Here is a 12,911-nt window from a genome sequence, read left to right on the forward strand (position 1 = left end):
AGCTTTTACATGGAAGTATTTACTTCAAAAGGTATAATCATAAATATACAAACTGACTTTCCCAACATGTGGTAGGCACAATTCCTTCCCTTTTGACTACCTCAATTCCTATAGATCACAGTTGCATTTCCAAGTCTAAAACTCCTCCTGGATTCAAGTCCCAGTAACCCTGACTTCATGGGCCTTCAAATTTAAATTTCAACAGATGAGATTTAGTTTAGAAATCAGAACTGTCTGCAAGCATAAGAAAAGATGTTGGGATAATGTATATTTTAGAATTTTTCACTATAAAATTCAATATTGAATCTATTGTCACAATGAAGATTGAGTCCTTAAAAAAATCTTAATCTCAGATTAGTTCCCCACTGAACTCATTTTGGGAAGATTAATAATTTTAAAAGAATGACTTAAATATCTCCAATTTAGAAGGTTTAAAACTTAAAAACACAAGATAAATGTCTAAGAGTATGACTCCACCCAGATTTCTTCTCAAAATTAAAAAATGTTACTAGGAATAGAGCCAGAGCCAGGTCAGTGGCTTCAAAGTTTGATTTCAGGGGTTCTGTTTATTTTTTGTGGTATTACCTTTTATTTAGTAAACAAAATAATGTATTTTGAAGTTTTATTCTCTTCACAGAACTTTGTTCTCATTTTCTTAATGTAGTCTAATTTCCCAAAAATATCTATATTCTACATACAAGTGAAAAAAATTCATATTATAACAAAAATTTTGCTAATAGCATTGAAAACTAAAGATACTAAATAAAAGGTAATCCTACAAAAAATAAAAACTCTAAACTTGAAACCAAGATATTTCTTAAGAGCAAAATTCATTTCATTTCTATCTTATTGGTTGAAAACATTCAGATCTCAATAGTCTAGGTCATTTTTCAACAGAGGAAAGAAAATCTGAAAAATCAAACCTGTGCTATTTGACCAGCTTTGGTAAGGTTGTTATGAATGCAAGGTTTTTAGATACTAGCCTATACCCAGACTTTGGGAAACCTCAGGGGGCTACAAAACTGGAAGAACTCCAGGAAAACTCCAGGAAAGCTATCTCCTACCAGAGCTCTATAGGTAATGAATGATGCCCCTAGCTAAGGCAGGCCTCTTACTGTGCTGCTGACCAACTCAGATCTTGCTCTGAATCTTTCCTTCCTCCCACACCATCCTCATATCAGTTCCATACTTTTTGTTTCTAAAGTGACAACTAGATATGCTATGCTAATCTAATTGAATTTATAATCTATGCTAAAATATAGATTCATGGATAATAATATTTTAACAGATGCCTCCCTTCTATTCTTCTCCCTCTTCAAGTATCCATACATTTTAATAGTTTTTTTTGTCACCTCCCTGTGCTCCCTAATTTTTTTTTGTCCTCAACTAAGAGAAAGGACTCTTAAAACATGGAATTTTAGGCCAGGCAGGCAAAGAGGATTATACCAGAGCAAACTGATATGGATGAACTAATTGGGGAAGGCTGGCTTTTGTTGGTTCTCCTGAATAGTTTGAAAAAGATGGGAAACCTGTAGCCCTCTCTTCCTCTCCCCACCTCTCACTAAATAGCACAAAGCACAGGGGAAAAATAAGTATATAGGAAGTATGGTATGAAACTTAACTAAAACAGATCATTCAAAGAGCATTTATATAGATAAGTTTATAAGGAGGATAGCAAGTGGACAGCAAATGGTAAAGACACCTGACTCTGGCTCTAGCAACATTTTTAACTTTGAGAAGAAACCTAGGCACAGTCATACATTTAGATATTTACTTTGTGCTTTTAGGTTAAACCTTTGAAATCTGTTCAGTAGTTGATTCATTGATGACATTGCAACTACCCCTAAGTTTGGATTCCAATACCTTAGTATTCTGTATTTCCTAAGGAAGTGGAAATGATTCTTGAGATGAAGTTGGGAAGAAAAATGGATTAGCCCAAGAATACCCAGAAGAAATCCATGCTGCAGCAGATGTGATTTTGAAACTACTGCAGATTTGACTATCAAAATACCTGAAGCAGAGTTACAAAAAAGGAATAAGAGAAAAGGCATGGATGGCATTCTTATTACCAGGGAAATTATAGTCATAGTTCATATTTCCATAATAATCTTAAGATTTGAAAGGTACTTTACAAGTAACTGAAGTGGAATTCAAACCTAGTGGGATTTAAAATTCTAGAACATCCAGTGCTCTCACCACTGGGACATTATAGGGCCTTCAAAGATAGTTGAGACGACATCAGCAAGCACTAAGCCCTAGTCCTATTTTCTCATCTCTCTCTTTGAGAATGTGATGATATCCTTGGGTATCAAATATATTATTCATGATGAAAAGATGAGATCCAGCAGGTTTATTTTCCCCTGGTATGAGCTCAAACACATTTTTTTTAAGGTTTTTTGCAAGGCAATGGGGGTTAAGTGGCTTGCCCAAGGCTGCACAGCTAGGTAATTATTAAGTGTCTGAGGCCAGATTTGAGCTCAGGTACTCCTGACTCCAGGGCTGGTGCTCTATCCACTGTGCCACCCAAACACATTTTTTTTTTCAGTTCAGTTCAGTTGTTTTTTAAGTTATGTCCAACTCTACATGACTCCAATGGAATTTTCTTGGCAAAGATAATGGAATGATTTGTCATTTTCTTCCCCAGTGCATTTCACAGATGAGGAAACTGAGTCAAGCAAGGTTAAATGACTTGCTCAGGGTCACACAACTAGTAAAGTGTCTTGAGGTCAGATTTTAATTACTTGTCCTTAAAGAGTTCTTAAATGCTCAAATGGGTCTCTGATCCCATTTGCAAAATTCTTCCAGTGATGTGAATCAGAACCCATCCATGCCTGCTCATCCTTATGTGACCCCATGAATTCTCCCCAAAAGTTTGGAAATTCTTTACTCAGCATGCTTGAGGACAGCTTCATTTTTTTCTGAAAATTATACAATACCTGTATATGCATGTATGCTGATGGAAAAAATGTATAAATTTTCCATCTAAATTGCACTGAACTATGGGATAAAATAAGGGGCAGTATGTGCCAGCAGAGACTTCAGGAGGAGGGAAATCCCTAACTTTGTCCCAAAGTACAAGGAAGTAGGTTGGTTTGTGCACCCTTCCAGAGGAGAGGGGGAAAGGGTATGATTGCTATAGAATATCATTCCTCATTTAAATCATAATGCTGTTATCTAATTGGGCTTCTTGTTTTCCTGTCCTGTGGAGACAGCTGTAAATTCTGTCTCTGGTACATAATTCCTCTGAGGTTTTTTAAAAGTTAATGGGAAAAAAAAAGTTAATGGGAAGTAGAGACCATCTGGATGGTCATGCTTCCAGAAGTATACTATGAAGGAGGTGAATCTAGTACAGAGATAAGTGGAAGGATTCTCGTGAACACTAGAACACTGCAGAATCTATTGGAAGATATCTTTAATGACTTAGCAGAATAAGAGGTCTTAAAACATCCAATTTGTCCACTTCTTATACACTTCTCTATACACTTCTAAAAGTCAAACAGTTTTAAAAGTTGGTCTGTTTGTAAATGTTAATACTTTAAAAAAAAACCTTGTGATTTCAGATAGAGAATCTTTATAGGTTTCTGTGACCAAAATTACATTATGTTAGGAGTAGTTTACCTAGTGATAAGGTTCTTTGAATTTAGCTAGGCTTGTCTCCGAATAACATGCATAGATTTAATCACTGGACTCATTATCAAAACCTCTTGGAAGAAAAGGTGTGGGGGGGAGACATGAAACTCAAAATTTAAAAAAATTAAAATTAAAACTAAAAACAAAGAATCAAAGCCTGTTGAACTTAACAGAACTTGTCAGAGGTTCCATTTTAGCCTACTCTTGGAAGAACCATAGTCTTCTTCACCTCATGATTAGGTATGAGTGAGGCATGGTTGTAGGACTAGTCCAAATCAGCTTCAAAAGAGCTCTGGTAAAACAAGGACATCCTTGTGGACCCTGTTTGTTATAGTTTAAGCACATCACTTCTCAAAGCAAGAATTACACAGCTTTTAATACTGGATTTAATTTACATAGTTGACAAAATAGTATAAGACAAAATTGCTGAAGTTTTCACTTTAACTCTACAGGTCTTGAAGCTTTCAGAACAATGTGAGCACTTAAATCAGTTAGCTATGGGGGTAAAGGCTGCAGATGCTAATGTAGCGACAAATCCAGGAGTGTCTAAAGATCACACACTTGAAGAACCAAGTCAGAGCTCGAGGGAAGAAATGCAGCAGTCATGGTAACTTTAGTAAAATATAGTATGATCAGCATTTGAAAAAAATGAATTTTATGTGAGTAGATCATTCCTGGGGTTTCACTTTTTCTTGGATTTTACAAATGCTGCAAATGGAACATTTAATTATAAAGTTTGCCCAAATATTTTTGTTTAAATTTTGAGAAGCATTTTTTGTAACTATTTTTTCTTCCTCTAGGGTTTCTCTATTTTCATTTTACCTTGGCTAAAAGCTTGGCTATGTTTTAAGATCAGTAAGACTGACACAGGTAAAAGATATCTAAGCCACAAGTAGGGTTATAATAAGATAATGGAATTGATTGAGGCTCTGTCAAATTTGGTTTATGGATTCTATACCACATGAAACTGGAAAAGTGTGCCCTAGGGGCAGCCCCAGAAGATATACTAATTTTCAGGAGTTGGGAATTGCTTAAAGAATTGTTGTTAGGTCCTTGGGGTGGCTAGGTGGCAGTGGATAAAGCACCGGCCTTGTAGTCAGGAGTACCTGCGTTCAAATCCGGTCTCAGACAATAATTACTTAGCTGTGTGGCCTTGGGCAAGCCACTTAACCCCATTTGCCTTGCAAAAAAAACCTAAAAAAAAAAAGAATTGTTGTTAGGCATGTGACTAACCAGGTGCGACTGCCTAAGATCTCCTTACAAAGTAGGCCAACACTATTAAGCAAGGATTATTTTGATGACTAGATAGACTGGTCTTGGCAACTGATCAGGAAAATTTCTAGAGAAAGATGTAATTTGAAGTAGACTTGTGATAGGTAGAAAAGAAGAAAGGCCAAAAGGCATTCTAAAAAAGAACTGGATGCACTGGGAAGATTCAGGGTATAAACCAGTTTTCTGGTTTGACTGCAATAGAGGTTTACCGTATGAGAGGTAGTGGAAGAAAATTTTGGAAAGGTGGATAGATGCTAGATTGATGACTTGGACTTTATCCTGTTTCCTACATCTGAAGGAGAGGAATAGTTATTTGTATCCCTTAGTTAAATTAATGTAAGTCTATATTGCCCTTTCCAAAGAGGGAAAATGAGTTTATAGAAAGACCATTGCACCTGAAGTTAGGAAAGAGCTAAGTTTAAAATCCAGTTCTGTTGCTTACTAGATGTGTTTCTTTGGACAAGTCAATCAGTTTTCTCATCTATAAAATTGGGAGTACAGTGTATTTTATTTTTTTTTAGTTTTTTTTTTTTGCAAGGCAAATGGGGTTAAGTGGCTTGCCCAAGGCCACACAGCTAGGTAATTATTAAGTGTCTGAGACTGGATTTGAACCCAGGTACTCCTGACTCCAAGGCCGGTGCTTTATCCACTATGCCACCTAGCCGCCCCTTTACAGTATATTTTATAAGATTGTTGGAAAGAAATTGCTTTGTTGAATTTAAAGTATTCTCATTGTCATTAGTAGATTTAAATTTTAAGCCTTACTTCTGTGTATTAGAAGACTTTACCCCTGTTTTTTTTAAAAAATGCAAGGCATCATTCAGAAAAATGGAAGATTTTGAAGAGAAAGGGGGACTACTCTTCAAACCACAGAAGCAGTTATTTACTGAAAATCACTGGGTAACAGATGTAGAATTATGAAAGAAGATAAGAGGTTAAGTTACAGAGGCAGTGGAGTCTTAGGAAAGAAGTTAATGAGAGCCTTAAATGTTGCTAATATTGGATTCTTAAGTACTAGAATTATGTGATATAAACAGTGTTTGAGGAAGATTGGTGTAATACCATGTGTTTAGAGATAAATTGGTGTGGGGAAACACTATAGATAGTATATGGCTGTTTACAAGCTTTGTGTACGGATCAGACACCATGATTAATTATGGAGTCTGATAGTGTCATTGGGCTAGCCAGACTAATATTATTTCTTTTTCCAAATAGTCTGGTGCTGGAAAGCAACTGGGATTGAGAAGGGCTTGGCTACCATGGCACATGAGGATTGTTTAAAAGAACTGGACAAGAGATGAGAGCTAACTATAAACACTGAAAGGTCTATCATTTTGAAGAGGGATTAGAAAGCAGACCCATGAGCCCTGATTGGAAAGTCCAGAGAGGCAAATCTAGATCTGATAATATTTTCTCAACAATTAGAACAATTAGAATCTTAGGAGGTGGAGGTTTCCCCCTTTACTGGAGGCCTTCTTATATAGGCTGAATGATCCTTTGAGGAGGATGTTGCAGAGACAGTTCATGTTAAGCTGCAAGTTGGACCATTGAACTCTGGGATTTTGTCAGTCTTAGTCAGCCACTACCAAGGGATGCCGAAGATGATGAATTCATCCTCATTCTCCCCTATTATACTGCACATAAAATGGTCTCCATTGTTCATTGTGGCCATGGAAAACACCCAGCAGCAATGTATATACTACTAGAGCTTTCTGCTCCACCATCTCCCACTAAGCAGATGGAGAAACTTTTAGCTGAAGCCTGGGTTGATGTCTTGTGCTTAAAACCAAGAAGAGGAGATAACCTTAAACCTTTAGCATGAGATATTGAGGGCCTGGTTCAGGCAGTGACTTTAGTAATATAGGAGAAGATATTAATGGAAAATCAAAATGAGCACAAGTTCACTCAAGAATACTGTTTAGACAGCATATATACTCAATGGGGTGTAGACATCTGGAGTAAGAAGGAGGGGGAAGCAGGGGGAAGGGGTGGGGATGTGAATAAAGGAGGAGAGGATGGACCATAGGGGGACAGTGGTCAGATATAACACATTTTCTTTTTTACTTCTTGCAAGGGGCTGGGATTGGAAGGCCTGTCCAGGACCATGGGGCCAGGTGGATTCTGGGCCTAAGGGGTGGTATGGGGGGCTCAGGGCTTCTTGGCCCCAGGACCAGGAATCTGTCTGCTGTGCCACTCAGCTACCCTACAGCAGAGTCAGAGTGAAAGGAGAGAGAAAATATAGTACATGGTAGTGGAGAAATACGAAAGGAGGGAGTTGTGATCAGCAATGGCAACGTTGGAAAAATATGGAAGCAACTTTTGCGATGGACTTACCATAAAGAATGCAATCCACCCATGACAGAGTTGTTGGTGTTGGAACAAAGACTGAAGCACATTTTTTATTATTATTATTTGGGGGAGGGTGCAGGGCAAATGGGGCTGGGTGGCCTGCCTGGGGCCACATAGGGTGATCTTTGGGTGTCTGAGGCCGGATTTGGACCCAGGTGCTCCTGGCTCAAGGTCCAATGCTCTGTCTGCCACCCAGCCATCCCTACTATTATTACTATTTTATTTTATTTTGGGTCTGTTTTCCTTCTTTTTGGTTTTTGCAGGGCAGTGGGGATCGGGTGGCTTGCATGTCACATGGCTGGGTGATTGTTGGGTCTACGGGGCTGGATGTGGGCTCAGGTGCTTGTGGCTCCAGGGCTGGTGCTTCGTCCATTGCGCCACCTGGCCATACCTACAATTATTACTATTATTTTTTTTAATTTTAATTTTTTTTCTCTCCCCTTTACTTTATCGCCCAAGCAAGTCTATATTCATGGGGGGAGGGGTATTTTGTTTACTCTTAAACAAGAATATTTTATTAATGTAAAAAAACCATTTGTACAAAATGAGAATAAAAAAATAAAATAGAATGGGGGAAAAATGAATACTTGTTAGGTGTATTGTAGATTTTTTTTTCAGATATGAATTTAAATAAATAGCTACTAAGGTTTCTTCCAAAAAAAAAAAAGAATACTGTTTAGAGCTCCAGGGTCCTTTAGAAGAGTTGTCAAAGAGCCATGTCTCAGCTCTGAACCTGCTGGTAATCCAGGAAATCCTGACATAAGAAATGTCTCCGTTCTCCTCAAAAGAGGTCTTATTGTCCATCTGTTTTCTATGGCCAGGTCCACAGTGGGAACTCTGGCCCTATGTTATACTTCCTGATGCAGACCTCAGCTTTAGACTCTCTTAGCATTCATCTCCTCCTGTGTCTCGAACCATCTCTCATCTCAGGCTCAGGATCTAGTAAAGTGCCTTGCCTAGAGGAGGTGCTCTATAAATATTTATTCACAGAATGCTGGAATACTCATAAATCTACAAGGATAAATCTATTTACAGTCCTGAAGTAGGAAAAAAAAGTCCCCCCTCTATAATATCTTCACAATTAGCTATCTAGCCATTGCTCAGAAATCTTCCCACTGCTTCCCAACACATCCCTTTCTATTTTTTAATAGAACTGAAAGGAAGATGTTCCTGACTTTAAGCCTAAGTTTACCTCTTTACAATTTCTACCTAGCTCTTTCCTCTTGGGCAGAATTAAGCACAAGTCTTAATTCCTGTGCCATGTGCTGGCATAGAAGACAATTTCCTTTGGATTTTCTTGTATTTCCCTAAGTCTTCTCTCTCTTTGGGCTAAGCAGATTGTTGATTGATTCTTGTAATGTGACTCATTTGCCTTCTTCCTTTCCCCCTCAGGGATTCTGCTTTAAGTTGTTGCTATCTTTTCTATTCATGTTGCTAGACATATTCAAAATATCTTGGTAAGATTACTATCCTCAGAGGAAAGCTAGGTGGCGCAGTGGATAGAGCACCAGCCCTGGAGTAAGGAGTACCTGGGTTCAAATCCAGCCTCAGACATTTAATAATTACCTAGCTGTGTGGCCTTGAGCAAGCCATTTAACCCCATTTGCCCTGCAAAAAAAAAAAAGATTACTATCCTCAGGTACCCAGAAGAGTTGGATGACTGAGAGACATTGAAATAGTAAGTGACTTAAGGGCTAATGCCAAAGAAAATTTGTGAAGGAGCTAGTCTTACAGAAGTGATGGGCTTTTGAGATACCTAACAAGTGTGACTATGGAAGTAAAGATCTATCTGGGAAAAGAAACGTAGGAGGGGCTGATTTCCTTCCCAGGTATGAAGAGGCAAGCTTACTTTAGATTGGTTTTCTAAATGACTAAGAAATAATAATTAATTAGTTGCATTAAAGCAAGGAAGGTATGTGCTCCTTCTGGCAGATAACAGAGAAATCCAGTACAGGATAGGGCAAGGTCAGAGAATTGGCCTGAGGTGAAGCTAGGGAACTGGAGCAAAGGTGGGATGTGTGGGGAGAGGCTGGTCAAGTAGACAGCTGTATGATCATAGGCCAAGTGGAATTAGAGTTATTGGGGATTGGGAGGTAAGGGGTCAGATTGAAGTCCATGGTACAGCCAGTTTTTCTCTCTGGAGGAATAAATTGTATTATAAGAGGCTTGCAGCCAATTAACCACCTTTTAATCAGGAGTTCGAATTTTTGAGTAACCCTTTATCTAAACAGGCCCTAGGGCAGAGGTTGCCTCCATCAAGACACTAGTTCATTCTCTGAAGTCCATTAATTCTGCATCTGATAGCAGGCAACAATACTGTATCCTCAGGGTAGACAAGTCTTTGCCAAGTCCAGTGGATGCACTTGAGTCTGCAGGCTCAATACTGTCTAATTTGTCAGCTATGGCTGGAGGCCTTGTTATGGGACTTCTGCCAGGGCTTAATAATGATGTATGTCAATCATAATAAGATACTTGGACTTCTAGGTGCAGGAGTCCTGGCAGTGATGTGGAGGATTAGGCTAGAAGGCCTTTAAGAGTTCATTTGGGGGCAGCTAGGTGGTGTGGTGGATAGAGCACTGGCCCTGGAATCAGGAGGATCTGAGTTCAAATGTGACCTCAGACACTTAATTACCTAGCTGTGTGATCTTGGGTAAATTACTTAACCCCATTGCCTTGCAAAAAGCTAAAAAAAAAGTCTGTTTGTCTGGCTGCCCATCTGCCTGCCTGTTTACCAGCAATATTTATCAAAATCCTAACGTGGGCTAAACTTTGTTATTGGGCAAAATGTTGTCCTGAGGACCAAAGTAAAACAACCCTACCCTTGGGTATTTGTCTAAGGTTTTTTGATAAGTGGTTTTGCTTACTTCCATATTTAATTTAGAGCTCTAAGTTTCTCTCTGCTACATACTACTTGTTCTCAATTTGTCTTTCCTTAATGTTTGTCTGTTTAGTTTGTCTTTGGTCTTTAAATGTTAGAGCTGAGGTCAGTCAGTAGTCAGATGAAAAAGACCAGTGATAGGTAGGACCCAGAAAGAGGGCCCACCAGGGCAGGGCAGGATAGGTACTGACTATTGATCTCAGCAGCAGGCAGGTCCAATAGCTGTGGCTATTGGGAAAAATCTAAGCAGTGGATAACAGGTGCATGTCTCAGCAGGTGGACAATCTTGGCAGTAGGTCAAATTCAGACTAGACAATTGTTTGGTATTAGTGGTGTAAAGGGGAAAGAAAGGTATTTGGTTAGCATCTCTTAAAAACTAAGCCCGGGAACTTATCTTCAAAGGTAGAACTTTAGGTGAGCAAAGTTGAGCCCAAAGAGTATGAGACTAAGAAATGAATTTTAAAATGAAAGAATAATATAAAAATCCAGTTTGTTGTGACTTGATGTATAATGTTGTACATTGATTGCAAGGAATAAGACAAGAACCTGGTTACTGGAATTTGTAATATAAAATTATAATAAGTAGCAAGAATGAATTGATGGTGAGCTTTGGAACTATGGATCTTGGTTTCATCATATACTTCCTGTTAGATTAATTCAGTAGCTTAAAGTAATGGAAATTATGGTGCCAGGTTAATGTTGTTATTAAATTTAAAAATTTACATTTATTACAATTGAATTCATCTTCTTAGTTTTTTTTTTTTTTTTAGGTTATTGCAAGGTAATGGGGTTAAGTGGCTTGCCCACAGCCACACAGCTAGGTAATTATTAAGTGTCTGAGGCTGGATTTAAATTCAGGTACTCCTGACTCCAGGGCTGCTTCTCTATCTACTGTAGTACCTATCTGCCCTTTCTTAGTTTTTTTATGGACCATTTCTCTATAAGTATTTCTAATTAATTTTCTCTATTCCAAAACAATTTACTGTCATCTGTAAATTTAACATAAATCCAGTTATGTCATAAATCACTTTATAAATTATTAAGTGGTATCCACATCAAGACTTATGACTTGGTAACCTCATTCTGATACTTCTTGATGCTAAGACATTAATAGATAACCAGGGAATGTAATCCTGGAAATATGACTATGTCTCCATTAAATAGAAGTATAGTTTTAAAATTATCATCTTTGTTTGTTGAGAGTAGTCAATGGGATAAAAATGAAATGGTGATAGAATTCCCCTATTCCTCTCTTTCTTTCTAACCTTAAGGAAAGACCAATTATCATGGCATAGAAGGAAATTTAATTGCTCTATAGCAATACATCATTTAGGAGAATACATGATTTGTGTTTTCAAAGGGATCTTCTTTAGCACCTGATACACAGTATTCCTATGGCTTTTATTCCTTTTAAAAAGATGAGCTCATAATATGAGTAGCTCATATTTTCTATTTTTCCAATTTCTGACCCACATGGGGATGGAAGATTGAGTGGATAGAGATTTGATAGGAGAGAGAGAGAGAGAGAGAGAGAGAGAGAGAGAGAGAGACTTAAAACATCAGAATAGAAACAGTACTAGCATCTCATGGCTGCTTCACTAACTATTCTCATTCCAACTGCCTCCAGTTGGAGGCTAGCAAGATTTATAGCTCTAGCAATATTTTATGTAAGTATGTAGTTTAGAGGAACACATGTATCATCCTATGAGTATTTTCCCCCTTGTGGGTATATGTACTCATTTAGGAAGAGTTATAAAGTTTAAAATTCTTGCTGTATTCTTAAAATCAGAGGGCTTTTAGACAACCTCATTACCCCTATTTCCTTTCATACCCCATTCTACTGTCCATTTCTCTCAGGAACATCTATCCCAAAACGTCTCTGTTACTTCATCACCCTTCAACCATCAAGCCCTAAATGAAAGAGTGTCATATGCCCAGATAATCCCTTACCTCATTAGCCTTTTATAGTATGTAAATAATTCCTAAAATCAATGAGTGGAGAAGTATTAAGCACTATTGTAAGTACTAAGAGATAGAAAGGTAATTTATACTTCCTATACTTAATAGGTTTTCAGTCTATTGGGGATTATGGCATGGAGTTTTACATAATAGCTATGCAATGGATCTAGTGAAAAATATGATATAAAGTGTGACATATATAAAGTGCTATGAGAGGTCAGAAGAAAAAATGTTTTCTTCATTAAAATTTTTCAGAGAAAAATTAGCTATTTCTTTTCCCTTTGCCCAGTGATAACTAGGAACTAGAGTTTTTAATTATAATCCAAGTGATATATTGTTTCTAGTTCTTCATCCCTTTGACCAGTAAATGATAAAAATTCTTATATGTTTATGCATAGGTATGTCTTACAAACATATTCACTAGAGTATTCAATGATTTAGATTTTGAACTTCTTAGAAGACTGGAATCCACTCTATTTATAGCACCAAATCACAGTTCTGTAAGTAAGATAGTGCTCTCTGATGTGGGGGAAGAAGGTTCTAGAGAAAGAAATCACATTTCTTATGTGGCATATACAGCTGTTTTCAGCTGCAATAGATCTATGTCCCATTTGGACACTCAATGAACTCTAGCTATTTTTGGAAATGGTGTGAATAGGATGGAGAAGGTAGGATAGTTACAATCTCTTAATAACTCCTTACCATTTTTTCAGCATACCTCTCAATTCTATTTGCATATAACCAAACTTTGGGCTTGAAAAGAGGAAAATTCAGGCAAATGGATTACTTAGTGTCACATACACCAAAACAACTTATTATTTGT

At 37.6% G+C, this 12,911-nt stretch overlaps 1 protein-coding gene across 12 annotated transcripts in view; it reads left to right on the forward strand.

Annotated features, from left to right (window-relative positions):
- Nucleotides 1–12,911, forward strand: part of LOC141508835 (peptidyl-prolyl cis-trans isomerase H) — a 215,584-nt gene that overhangs the window by 62,026 nt on the left and 140,647 nt on the right. For 7 of the 12 annotated variants that reach the window (XR_012474522.1, XM_074217810.1, XM_074217798.1 and 4 more), the window contains one exon: nucleotides 4,083–4,237. The exons of 4 other annotated variants lie outside the window; for them this stretch is intronic. Coding sequence is in view for 7 of the 8 variants with exons in the window: in XM_074217810.1 (XP_074073911.1) it covers nucleotides 4,083–4,237 (155 nt within the window). In the remaining variant the exon portion in view is untranslated. Of the gene's footprint in view, nucleotides 1–4,082; nucleotides 4,238–12,911 lie in introns of those variants that run through there. One more of the 12 variants, XM_074217803.1, reaches the window with a different exon arrangement.

The sequence above is a fragment of the Macrotis lagotis genome, chromosome 1 (assembly GCF_037893015.1).
Source record: "Macrotis lagotis isolate mMagLag1 chromosome 1, bilby.v1.9.chrom.fasta, whole genome shotgun sequence".
In the NCBI taxonomy this organism is placed as follows: domain Eukaryota; kingdom Metazoa; phylum Chordata; class Mammalia; order Peramelemorphia; family Peramelidae; genus Macrotis; species Macrotis lagotis.